Below are 13,464 nucleotides of genomic sequence, written 5' to 3'. Positions count from 1 at the left end.
TATTTTCATAGACAATCCCTAAATCTGTATCTGCGCTTTATGCACATTTTATTTTGTCAAGTCTTAACCTTAGCAGCGTTTTCCTGAATTCCTGTTTTTTTTCAACAAATAAAAGCATTTACAAAAGAACATCAGCTACTGTAATGGAATGGATGATTAAATCTGTCTGTTTCCACAATGAGGTTTAATTTACTGCTTGTCATATGAGGTTTATAATGAATACAGAATATATTTAACCAGGAAAATCGTGCAGTTATTTCCAAGACAAACAGTATCAATCAGTAAGTTTGTAGAAGTAAAATAACTTTAGGCAAGATGCTACAGTTAGAGCAAATAACTCATTTTAATTTCTCTGACACTGTTCTAATGCGTTACCTTTTTTTAAATGAGATGAATGAAACATCTTCAGTGTTTCTTTTTAGCAAAACTGAACATACAGTTCTGTCTGGCTAGCTAGTTTCACAAAGGAAACAGTGGAGATTCACTTAGATACCCAGAGAGGCCCATGTTTTATGCTAAATTATTAATATTCTTATAATTTATCTGTATTTATAGGTTATCCCTGGAGTAAAATGTGCAACAGACATTATTCCTCTACCTGTGTTAGAGGTAAGTTCCAGTATAAAACCACATTTGTATTTGCTATTAGGAGCTTTTTTTTTGTGGGGTGGGGGTGTGCTAAATACTTTGAAGCAGTGTCCCCACAGCCCTATCCAAACACAGGGCTGAACAGGAAATTGCCTTGTTTGAAAGGGCTTATGCATTTACTAACATATCAGTTATTCAGGCTGATATTTGCTAGGTCAAAGATGTTTGGTTTTTTTTCTCCCGTTTTTGAGGAGACTTCTCCAATTGAACAGGGAAGATCCTTGAAGAATTAGTTCTGCTTAAGAAATAGTTCTTCATTTGGTGACCTCAGTAGCTGGAGGTAAACTTGGCACAACGGATGTGTAGGATTTCTACATATCCCTCCTTGGAGAAACATTTCATTGTGCTGCCCAAGGTACATGACCCTCTCACTTTGTTTTGTCCAGAGCATCCTGTGATTACAGTGATGTCAGGGCTTTGGCCAGCTAAGCTAAATCTAGAGATTCCTGCACAGCTTGGAAAAGCCAGTGCGCTGAATGGGGAGAGCACATGCAGTTTGGGTGGAAATTGTTCTTTCCGTTGAAAACAACGTGGGTGATTCTTCGCATCTTCCATTCTACACCTTCAGCTCCAGTTTAGAGAAACACTTGAAACTTAGCCTAAGTATTCCCCTACAAAATCTCAAAGAGACTTCTAATAAAACAGTTTGCTGGGAAGGACTAATGGGAAGAGTCAAAGCTTGAATGCAACGGTACCAGCTCCACATGGGAGTAGACTCTGGATACGTGACAATATTGTTTCATATAGCACTTTAAAGAGGTGAGAGTCTGTTTCCTCCCCAGTGCTTGTAATTAGCTCATAAAGCTTCACCATTCATGAAATCATTTAAAATCAGTGAAATTACCAACTACTCCCTTGCTCTGCGTCACAGCTGTGCTACACATACACTTGACTGCTGTGAGGGAATTGGGCTTTGCATGCTCTTCTTGGGAAGACTGCCCTGAGAGCTGGGACACCTGGGAAAATCAGGTCTTGAGAAATTTGTTGCTAGATAATAGCTGTAATTCACTGAGGTCAAAGTTAGAAGCCCTTTAATTTGTCTGAGATTGAACCTCAAGCCCCTGGGGGCACATGCCTTTAGCAGCTATACTTCCTGATTGTGGAACTCATTTCCTATTTTCTGTCTGAAACCTAAACAGATTGAAAAGGTCAGAGTTGAACTAAAGGCAAATATTTCCTGCTACTTTTGACTGCAAGTTGCTCTGACTCTTGAGTGAGGACAGAGATGATAATACGCAGGGTAAGGTTTAGTGCTTTGCCTGCTTTGTACCACTCCAGTGACACAAACCCACCACGGCTAGATTCAGTTGTTTGTGTTTCAGGGTGTGCATGTTGTTGGTATCACAGGTCAGACTTTGCAAAGATTTTATGGCATTTCACACAAACAGTGATGAATTGTTGCTTTGAGAAGCTTTTTTGGAGTTCTCAAGTCCATGAATCGTTGAGAGCCTTTGGGAAGGCTATGTCCATATTCACAGAAAAATTGTGCTATTTGGGTAACAGGTGTATTTTAATCACAAAATTATGTGATTAATCCTGTTCAATAAGAGAATATATTGAGAGAGTCTGTGGGAAAGGGGGAGTAGCTTGTCCAATGGTCATAAAGCTTTACATAAGGATTGCAGATTTAGTGAGTCTGATTTTTATTTTTAGTTCCATTTTTAAACACAGAAACCAAATCCCTTCAGGGTGCAAAAAGGCTTGATCAGAAGGGGAGAAAGAAGGGGCAGGAGGAAGAAGGGAACTAAATAGGCGGATGTCCATGAGAAGAGTGAAAATGTGTGATGTGAGCAGTTGTCGGAGAGATCAGCACAGGAAGAGGCAGCCTCTGCCGCATGCTGTGCTGAGCCACTGGGGAGACAAATGGTGTTCTTAAGGAGAAGCTGCCTGTGGAGCTATGTAGTTAGTTACACAGCTTTCCAAATACCTTCACTGCTGGAGATATAGAGCTTTACCATTCCCGAGAGAGGACAAGTGCCTTGTAAAGGTCACTGTCACCCTGCATCCTTTCAGAGGGGTATAGCAGAGAGCTTTCTTTGTCTTAAAAACATAGCTTATAAAAGGCTGTGTGGGAGCTTTTCATGGATTGCAGCCTGGTAAGGCCTTGTTTTGACTTGGGGTAATATAACATCTTCTGGGTATTTGTGCTTAGCTGTTGATTCCTGACTCTGTAGAAGTGTATGCAAAAGAAACACCCCCTAAGATGAAGAAGCCGTCTCTTTCTTGTCCTTGCCCTGATGATCCTCAAGAAATAACAGATTTAATTAAAATAATACTTTATTTTAAACTTTTTAATGAGATCTAATACCCTGTGGGTTTTCAGTGGTGTCTGCTTTTAGTTCTGAAGTCCACCACTTCCTGTCACAGATTCAGTATGTGAAGCAAGCTTGCTGTCTTGCTTCCCTTCTGCCACAATCAAACAAAATCCAGTATGTCCTGAACTTACTTTTGCAGGGGTCATGCTGTTGCAGTTGCCTAGATTGGTCACTAGATGATACCCTTACGCTTTATTCTTTATATTTGTCTGCTTGATACTGGTAACATTTAGGCAACTTACTGCAGTAGGAGGTTGTAGATCTTGTTAGCTCCAGCAGGGTGAACATATGGTGCCATATGCACTCCTAGTTCCCAGCTGCTAAATATAACTAACATGAAGCAAAACCAAGGTTTATTTTTCTCTGCTGCAGCTACAATAATAAAGCAACAACCAGCACTGGAAGCAAGAGGGAAGCGGGTGGCAGGATTGAGTCTCTGCAATTTATTTTCCTTGGCAAATTGTAGTTTATAGTAGGAAGTGGTTTTAAAGGCTTCTGAAATTTGCTTCTAAAGTTATTGTCATCGTAGAAAAGCAGGGGAGAGAGAGCAAAATCCAACATGCTAATGCAAGAGGGAGGAATACTGTGAACTCAGACCTCTCGTTTCAAGTGTCCCTACTGTAGTATCTGTGTTGGGAAACAAATATATATAAAGAGGGGCAAGAACAGGTAGTACTATCTTGTTTCTTAAAAATGCCCAAATTAATTGCCTTAATCTCATCTGTTCCTCAGCAATGATCACATCACCCCCCCTTATACACAGCAGCTTCGAATCTTTATACCCAGTCCAAGAACTAGCCCAGGAAACCAATGTGTATTTGTTTTCTTTTTTTTCCTCCTGTGTGATCACAGCTGAGTTTAAATTTCAGCTTAGAATCAAAAGCTTTAGAACAGCTATAGAAATGTTTGTATTTTGTTTCTTTTCTGCGATGAGAACTCTTACTTGAGGTTGGAAAATGGATGTTTGCAATGTAAGTATTAAAGCAGCTTAGAAATAGTAGCAGCCTGTAGTTGCTGGCATCATGACTGTTCTTCTATTTGGAACTACTAGAAACCCATAATGGGATTTATTTGACCAAATAGAAACATTTACATTTAAGTCATTTGCCTAAGGCTCCTTCTGCCATCAGTGGAAGTATAAACAACATGGCCAGTGTAGTCTGAGGTACAGTTCTTCCTGTCCCAAACATGTGAAATAGATCAGATGAATTATAACCTAGAAGTACTAATTTCTTCCTGGTGACTAATTTTGCCAACTTAGGATCCCTTTATCTGTATTACATTCACCAAATTTTGAGCTCAGGTTTGAGTAAGTGCTACCCCTGCCATCAAATCAAGGAAATAAAAGTACTGGGAAAAAATAGTATAACTGCTTTTGTTTTAACTTTATTAACTTAGATTGTTACAAAGCTACCTTAATCACAGATCTTTCCAATCACGGGATGGTGCAGCCTGTGTTCATGCTTTCCCTGAAATACTTTGCAGTTCCAAAACTCCAAAGACTTCTGGAAGAAACTCAACTCAAACTTGGAGAGTGTGAAGTATGCAGAACCACACTTGCATTACCACAACAATGTGCTCAGGAGGGAATGGCGCAACCTTTCAGAAGAGGTAAATACGCATTGCTGATATGTGCATGCACTGAAACAGTCTCCAGAGCTGCCTCTGAAGTGGGTATTTTAAAGCTGAATGTGGAAGAGTTGTCTGTTTTTACATTGAGGATAATGAAATGGGAATCTATCTGATCATGGGAAGTAAAGAGACTTGCAGTCAAGTGATTGCCTGTTAAAATAATATGAGAAACTAAACAAAAGCAGAGCTTGCACATACCTGTATTGTCATGTAGGTTAATGTGAGCGCCTATGGGGATGGGTTTTTGAAAGGTGCGTTGAAGCCCTGCTGCATTATTTCTATTCAAAAGGAAAACCAGCTTAATTTCCCATCTTCATTTTATGGGGGAGTATTTTAATTTGCCTTCTGCTCTGTTCATTTTGGGATTTCTGTTTGTTTACAATCAGGGAGAGGAGAGACCCACCACGGCCTATTTGAGGAACATTTTTGAAAACGCCAGAAAGTAGGTTCTGTTTTCTGTTGTATTCACCTTTTCTTATTTTGTTGAAATGTGTTGAAGGATTTAATATTCCATTTACTTTGAGGAGGTAGGTGGTTAGATATCGTACTTCAAATAAGATTATCCAGCTGAAAATCAATTGTTGGAATCCTTGTAATCACTACAGTGTGATCTTAACTATCCAGGCCTCTAGACTAGGAAATGTATGGCAGATGTGAAGGTTGATTCTGCTGCAGATAGAATTTTTTTAATGCTATGTAATGTCTTTACCAAGTGCATTCACATGTACAGTTCTTGGATTTCTTTAGCTGTCTTTGAAAGATCAAAGTATCATTTGAGTGTTTTAACAGCCTTATGCAATCCTTCAGAGTAATGCATATGAAACATGCTGACCTTTGTTTCAAACCCTAGGGTGCTTTCTCATCTGAACACTTGGGATTCTGGTAAGTAAAACTTGCCTTGATATAGGCCTTAGCTGTAAGGTTTGCTAGAATATTTCCATCTAGCTGTTGTTGTCTAAAAGTAAATGGCAGTGTATGTTTTCAGTACTGAAGAATCTGAGTTACTAAATTAGAGGAACACTTTCTCTCTGAGAGTTGCGATAGGATCATACACTGACTAGGAAGCCCTTCGAAAAAAGTTTCTATTTCATATTGGATCAAAACTTTCTCTGCCAAAGGATTTCTTCTTCAGGCTTTTTTTCTCCTGGAGAAGGGTATCAATGATGCCATGTTACTGCTGAGTCTTGTCCTTTTAGAATCCTTTGCAACTCCAGAGCTTACATACAGTAAGAGATTATGGCTGGTGAAAAATGATGGTGTAGAGGAAGGAGGCATAATGAATTTCCCTAGGAGCAGGAGGATTTGCAATGCTCAGTTCCTCTGTCACAAATAAGTAAAACTGAATTTAGTAGTAAATTATGTTCCTGCTGTTCACACATCAGTGGCCTCTATGTGCCCTGCTACTGTATGCCACAGAATTATGCTGATCTGAAGTGCTGCTCACTCCTTTCATTGCAAAGAATTTTCAGTGCATTCATTTCCAGCCCCTGACACCAGTCACCTGCACCGCTGCTGGTTGTTGCCGTGTATGAACTTTGTGAGCCTTGTATGAACTTTGTGAGCCTCAGGTTCATGTTTTCCATTGATGAAGAAGTCATATGTTTAACTATTACTAGACAGTGTATCTTCCCTGTAGATTTGTCTCCAAGTCTTTTAAAATCAAACAACCCAGGTCCTTGTGCTGCTAAGTGGCAGAGTAAATATATTTCCATGTGAGCAAAGATGGCTGGGAAGACCTTTGTAAAAATCCAGAACTGGGGTCTGTAAAATGTTGGCTTATGCTGGATGATGAAATAGGAAATTGTTTTTCTTCCTTTTTTAGTAGACAGGGAGTACTGACTAGGAAATACAGAGTATTAAACTTCAGTAGATACTATAACCACCTTCCATTTAGTTAGAAAAGTTGTGTTCTTTTACATAGTGGTCTGCAAGCCTGAATAACAGAAGCAGGCAGACCATGGGAGAGAACCAGGAAAGTGGGAGGTGATTCTGTGGGTTATTTACTTTCTGTCTAGCCATTTCCTTGGAAAAAAACAGCTGTTTTAGCATGTTTGTTTGTAAATGACAAGATCTAAATAGTCTATGCATTTGCAGTGGTGTTACCAGAAGGTCCTTGGTGCCTCTTTGCTCTACTGTATCATCACACTGTGAGACTCTTACTTAAATATCAAAGAACAATTAATGCAAATGAAGTGTAAAGTGGTGTGACAGGTGTGTGTTCCCCTGTGTTAAGCACTTGAGTGAGAAGATTTCAAATACAGGGTTAATTTCCGTTCCTCAGTTCTCTTCTCCAGTCCTTGATTCTTCACTGTCTTGATTTTGTGAGTAGATCAAACCATAACTTCTGTTTGTTTGTGTATGTTTCTGAGTACTTTTGAAGCTGGTTGAAGTCTCATGGGATTTCTGTAGCATCATATCCTTGAATGATTCTTGCTCTGTTTATTTCAGAGGAAAGGCTAGTACCTCTCTTTCAAGAGGAAGATTATCAGCAGCAATTACTAATGGGACTGGTATGTGCTTTTGTCACAGTGTGCACTAGAGGAGGCACAGCCTCAACAAATGTAAAGACTAAGCTTATGAGTGGCAGTGCTATGTGGAAGCTCACTCAGAGTAGCTATGGGACAAACACGGTATTTCTTAAGTTTCAGAGTTCATTGTCATGATGTCATAATATCATCTTAACAGGTCATAGGGGAAAACCAGCAATGGAAAATTGATTTTTCAGAATGAATTTTCCCAGTATAACTTGTCTTTGGCTAGAAAGTGTTATTCCATCCTCCTGGAGTTCATCCCTCTGTTATTTTTCAACTACTTTACATCCTTGAAACATGTATAAGTGAATTTCCCACCTACTACTTTCCTCAAAGAGAAGATCACAGATCTTTTACTTCAATATAACACCCTTCTTACTGTCTCCTTTGCCTTCTATGGCTGTTCTGAGGTCCCTTCCTCTTTTGCACTGTTTTCACTGATGATTTCTCTCTAAAGGATCTACCATCCTTATGCTTCTGGGTAATAAATCCAATCTCAAATCCCTACCTGTCCTCCCTCTGTCTAAATACACATCTTTGCTATCTTTTGTTCTCTTCATACTAAACCCAAATAAAACTCTTCAGCATGCACAGGGAGTCTCAGCACTGCATCTATGAAGAGCATGTCAACACTGTTCTGTCTGCTCAGATCTTAAGGCGAATTTTCATTCTTTGCATTCTTGTCCCCTTGTTTTCAAGTTCTGCCTCAGTCTCTGAAGCGTCTCTACATTCATTCCCTGCATCTGATTCACACAGATCTGAACAGCAGCCCACCGCCGTTCTTTATCTGTGCTTTCCTAATACCTATATTGCTGCCCTGGCACACTGAGATCAATTTACTTGGTAACTCCTTGAGTCAGAAGTTTTTGCTTGCCTCAGTTTTACTCTGAGCTATGAAACAAATAATACTTCGTAGTAATTCTCAGCAAAGAACCAGCACAGACTTGAGTTGCAGTCCAGTTACGTGAGGCCAGAGAATGTTTCAGAAAGAAGCGTGTAGGGAGTAGCACAGGCTGTATGATAACAAACACCTTATTTTAAAGACTTTACAATTAATGTTTAACCTGCAGTTGCCATTAATCACTCAGGTTCTTGGGTTCTTGGCTATTACCACTAGTTGTGCGAGTTTTCTCTGTCGTAAAATCCCTCAGGTTTATTTGTATGTAACGAATACTTGCACGCTTAGGGATCTGTGTTCATGTTAAAATCCTTCTTTGACCCTGTAAAAGCAATTTCTAAATAACAACAGGGTTACCTGCTGGGTTTAAACTATGATACCCTGTTTCCTTGGCTTGGCCGAGAGAGACGCAAGAACTATAACTTTTTTCTCTTCAGTGTCATTGAAAGTTCAACTTAGCACTCATTTTGCTGAATTTGCACCAGTAACCATTCTGAATATTCATATCTGCTGTTGAATCTGGCAAGGTTGTATTGAGCTTGGGATCTTGCTCTGAACTGGGGTTTTGTAACAGGGAAACGTTTTGTTGTGCTAATGTCGCTTGATCAGGGCTTGCACGTGCTGAACCTTTCCCATCTTTCTGAAGATGCCCAAGGACACTGAACTGTTGCCTTTTTCTTCCTAGATGGTTGCGCAGCTAAAGGATCACCTTATGAGACATCTGCAGTATGTAGGAAAAAAGAAGATTGACCAAATAGTTTTGGATTACGTCGCAAACCTGGTTAGTTTGATTTCATAGTCACTATTGTGAGCAAGTGTGTATTTGTTGGAGGGTAAGGTCTTGTGTGCTGTGTGTATGTAGCATGTATTTCATGGGAGGAGATTGCTTTTAAGATGGTCAACTCTGCTGCTTAATAGTATATATATTGATAAAGGAAATAATACTTAAAAAGACTTGTATTGGGGTCCTGGGTTTAGCAGCAGCAGTCAATTTTTAATTCTTCTTGGTAGCTGGTGCAGTGTTGTGTTTTGACTTTCAGCCTGGGAATAGAGCTGATAACACCGATGGTTTTAGTTGCTGCTCAGTAATGTTTAGTCTGACCAAGGACTTTCCGAGTCTCATGCTCTGCCAGGGAGGAGGGGAGGCTGGGAAGAAGCAGAGACAGGACACCTGACCCAAACTAGCCAAAGAGGTATTCCGTACCACAGCACGTCATGCCTGGGGAGGTAACTGGCAGTTACCCGAAAGGGCACGGGCTCTCTTTGGGGGTTGGGCTCGTTTCGGTGGGTGGAATTGTATCCTCTTCCCTTGTTATTTTCTCCTATCATTATTATCATTGGTGGTAGCAGAGGATGGTTGATTCCATATCAGCTCTATTCCCAGGCTGAAAGTCAAAACACAACGCTGCACCAGCTACGAAGAAGGAGAAAAAACTGACTGCTACTGCTAAACCCAGGACAATTGGTCACTCAGAATACAGAAGAAACAGTTCCCTTTACAGCTTGTACAAATATGGTCTGCTCCCAGAAGTGAAAATGTGAACTCCTCTTGAAAGTTGAAAGAATGGTCTTTAGATCATTCTGTTTGGTGTAGAATACATTGCTGCATATCTTGAATACTGAAAGTGCCATCACGGGATGATTAAAGTAGGAACAGCACAGCATGGACCAAAGCTCTGTACCTGCAAACAGTGCTGAAAAAAAATACAAATGGAATGTTTGTTCTCTTTCTGTTCACTTTTCAGTTACCATTTGTTCATTCTTAATACAAACTGAGATAAAACACACAAAAATGCCTGTGTGGCCTTGATCTGCAAGACTAAATTATTGCAGACTAAATCTTACAATGAAAGCAAGTCTCAGCGCTCCCCAGCAGCAAACTCTCAGGATTAGTTAATTTTTTTAGCATCCCTAAATTGGGAATTCTTTAAACTCAATTTAGAGTCTTCTCATTCTTAGAAAAGCTGCTATAGGCAAAAGATAATGTGTCTTTCAAAACTGCTCCTGCCCTCTGGCTGGTGCATCTCAGGTGCAGTTTGGGAATCTTCAGAAGTGATTTCGTTGTTAGAGTTATGTTTCTCCTCATCCTAATCAGAAACTCTTGCATCTTAAACTTTCCTATAGCCTGGATGTTTGGAAGATCTTCAGGGGAAAGAATTGTTTTGGGTCTTCTGACAGTTTTCTGTAGCATCATCAACATGTAGCTGAGCTACTGACATGCAGTCAGTACTGCATGTAGTGAAACATGCAGAGACTTGAAATTACTTGCTTGTTTGCAGTCATAAAATATTTTATTACATTCAGGAGCAAAGGAGTGGCTAAGAATAGGGCTCCATGGTGTGTAGCCACTGTGTAATTCAATTGCAGCTGAAGTCAAAAGCAGCCGACACATTGGGAGCATTGATAGCTCCTTGTAAAACAACAGAGTGGCTGGTTGGTGTCAGAGAGCTGTGTGTGTTTGTATACAGAGAAGTAACATGGGGAAGTGTGAATGAAATTTCTCAGTGGGATTTCCCTTGTGTGCACAGTGGTCTGAAGGGCCTGAGCATGCCTGGGTACCAGTCCCCATGCCCCTTGCCTCCAGTGGTTGTTTGTATGGCCATATTCTCTCTTTCTTCTGCAGTCACTTAACCTTAACTTTACTCCATGTGTGTTTCTCTCTGTTCATTTCAGTGGGGCAGGAAAGGGGGGAAATAACTTACAGAGCAGCATGACATTTGCTGCCCTGACAGCAAGTGGAAGGGGAGGCAGAGTGAACAGGCAGCCTCAGCAGAAACTGTTGAAATTGCTCTGAAAGCTGTTGCAGTGGCTGCACCTTTTTCGCTGATGTCTGTGGCTGGCTGTCATCTGATGTAGTCTCAACTGCGGAGGTATAGAAGACAGACACCATTTGGATTTGAATTTCCTCAGGACTGCTTTGTATGCCCTGCCCAGGAGAGGATCTGGAAGAAAGCAAGACTCTGTCTCCCTTTTCTCTTTTGCTGCTGATTCTTTTCTTTGGCTACTTCCATATCTTTACTGTAGAAGCATCCACAGGAGCTGAGCATTTGTGGTTCCAAATGATTGTAGTGGAACTTCAGGCTACTCAGCATCAATGCCTGAAAATGTAGAGGTTTCAGGGTGGCAGGTTCTTTGCAAATGTCAGCCTAGGCCCTACTGCATGCAGTGTCTTGCTGCTGGCCAGGTATTCTCTCCTAATTTAGAGCACTCCAAGGGAAATGGTTTCTGATACTTGCACAGAAAACACTCGTTTTGTATGTCTTTGTTACTGAGTGAAAAATGGCTTGGCCGTGAAGCTGTAGGTCAGGCTCTTAGTTCCCAAGAGACCCGCTGCTGGCCTTGGTGAGGAAGCTGCGTGTGCTGCCTCTGTAAACCAGATGATGTTTCCTTTCTCTCATGCACATTAAGCTGTATGTTATGTACTGGAAAAAGTTTTGAGTCATGGCTTCTCTTTCTATATGTATTTTGTTTGATGTCCTTTGTAGATGCTGATGTCCAAAGTGGGTTGATGAGGGTGTCTGGTCACAAGCATGTCTATATTTAAGGTTTAAGTGTGTTGACTGTGCTTTAGGAAGTTGCCATCTTTCTATACCCTCTGAAAGCTGTATTGATTTGCTGTATTGTTAAGCACAGAATACTGATTCTGGAGTATCACACCCATGAAAACAATGTAGCACAAATAATAAGGGTGACTTCAGAGCCTGTAAGAACCTTCCCTTCACCTCAACACTGATCTTCTAACTCAGCTGTAGCTCCTGACGCAGAGGTCTTAGCTGCACCCTGTGTGCTGGCCGGAGATGAAAGTCATTCCGGCAGCATGTGCAGTTGTTGTGACCCTTCTCTGAAAACTGGAAATCACTCATTTCTTGGAAAATGAGTGGGGAAAACTTGCCGTCCTCCAGAGAGATTAAACTGGAGCTTTCCACTGCATCCAGGAGGTATGAAGATGGAAAGTATTAAGTGGTTATTCTGCATGAGATAGCCGCACAAGGCTGGGTGAAGTGGTGGAGGGAGAAGGTGCTACCTTGTAGAGCTTTCCGACCAAAGTATAGTGAAGAGCACTCAGGAGCAACTGAAGATCAGTATTTCCGTCCTTGCCTTTGCATAGGAACCTCTCCTGTCTGTCCTGTTTGTCTCTTGCTTAGAGCCTGGACAAGTTAGAGGTTGGAGGGGGCAGGGTCTAAGAGGAGAAAAGAAAGTGGGGGAAAAAGGATTCCTGGATTCTGGACATCTTGGTGGGAGAAAAGGGGTTTGTAACTTCTCATGACACCTCTCTGCTAAAGAGGGGTCAGACTTGCTTACTGAGAGTTCCTAGGACAGATTGATTAACCGCACTTTGAGGTCCAGAGATAAAAAGGGTAGAGGAAGCGTCTCAGTTCTGTTACTGAGATACAGAAGTGGTTACACATGACAGCCATGAGGGGCTGGCTTGAGGAAGCTAGTTCAACTCTCTCGTGTGGTTTCTCTCTGTCAGCTGCAGAAGCTTAGAAGGCCCAAGTGAGAGCAGGGCTTATGGCTTTTGTATGCTGACAGTCTGTACTGGGAGCACAAAGAAGCAACAATATGGGCTGAGGGATTATTTTACTTCGCTAAGGACAAAAAAGGACTTGGTAGAGGAAAGGCATTTGCTTGTCTCACCTTTCTTCCTTGCCAGGACTAGATTGGTGATTTCTCCAGCAGACTTTTCTCAGCAAACTTGAGTATTTTGCTGTCTTCAGCATCATCCAGTTTTGTCTGGGCCCTTGGGACCTTTCCTTGCCACATGGGACATGCAGTTTTTGCTTTCATGGCAAACAGATCTTTGAGAAGTTGATGCAAGTGCGTGAGATTAGTTGATCCGCAAGAAGCACAATGTGTTAAGATCCTGTATGTCTTGCACAATGCTTTAATGAACTGGAAGGACTTAATTTAAACTTTAAAAAAAGGCAGTTCAGTTACAATTCAAATTTTTATCAATTTTATATTTTGTGTCCCTAGGGAAAAAAACCAAAACAAACCAAAGATAAATACTGGAGTCTCAGTCTCATGAGGAGTTTTGAATGTAAACTGGTGTGTGAAGTGAGTGAAGGCCAGGTACGTGCTGTACACAGGCTCCTAGAAACATTCTGTCTTCTCTTTTTCATTGCAGCTGAATCTGGTGCATCAAATAATGAAAGAAGTTTGGAGAAGACACCATCTTCATTCCTGCATCTTCTGCTTGTGAGCAAGTAATTTGTTAATGTTTTCAGCCTGCCTTTTAAAATATGGGCATCTTAGTTTTGGTCTTCAACAACACCACTTGCTTGAACAGTCGGTGCTTACTCTACTGTGAATGTCAGTATGACTGTCATGTACTCTTCTTAATGAGCCTGCTAGCCCTCTCTGAGCCAACAGTAGTGTTAATCGTATAGGCTGTTCTGCAGCTGGAGTGCAAAGTTGCTGAGTTCTCAGTGGTCTGAAG

General features: G+C 41.0%; 1 protein-coding gene across 2 annotated transcripts in view; it reads left to right on the top strand.

Annotated features, from left to right (window-relative positions):
- The window catches only part of GSAP (gamma-secretase activating protein), a 48,147-nt gene that overhangs the window by 27,822 nt on the left and 6,861 nt on the right, over positions 1-13,464 (top strand). For both annotated transcript variants that reach the window (XM_061366372.1, XM_061366371.1), the window contains 7 exons: positions 556-609; positions 4,449-4,574; positions 4,982-5,037; positions 5,446-5,477; positions 7,044-7,105; positions 8,710-8,805; positions 13,153-13,223. In XM_061366372.1, the coding sequence (XP_061222356.1) occupies positions 556-609; positions 4,449-4,574; positions 4,982-5,037; positions 5,446-5,477; positions 7,044-7,105; positions 8,710-8,805; positions 13,153-13,223 (497 nt within the window). The remainder of the gene's footprint in view (positions 1-555; positions 610-4,448; positions 4,575-4,981; positions 5,038-5,445; positions 5,478-7,043; positions 7,106-8,709; positions 8,806-13,152; positions 13,224-13,464) is intronic.

Source organism: Neopsephotus bourkii, unplaced genomic scaffold, assembly GCF_033783945.1.
Source record: "Neopsephotus bourkii isolate Nb327-2 ecotype Australia unplaced genomic scaffold, CSIRO-AGI_Nbou_v1 NB_1328, whole genome shotgun sequence".
Lineage (NCBI taxonomy): Eukaryota > Metazoa > Chordata > Aves > Psittaciformes > Psittacidae > Neopsephotus > Neopsephotus bourkii.
Note: the sequence above shows the minus strand (reverse complement) of the source record. Positions and strands in the feature narration are given on the sequence as shown.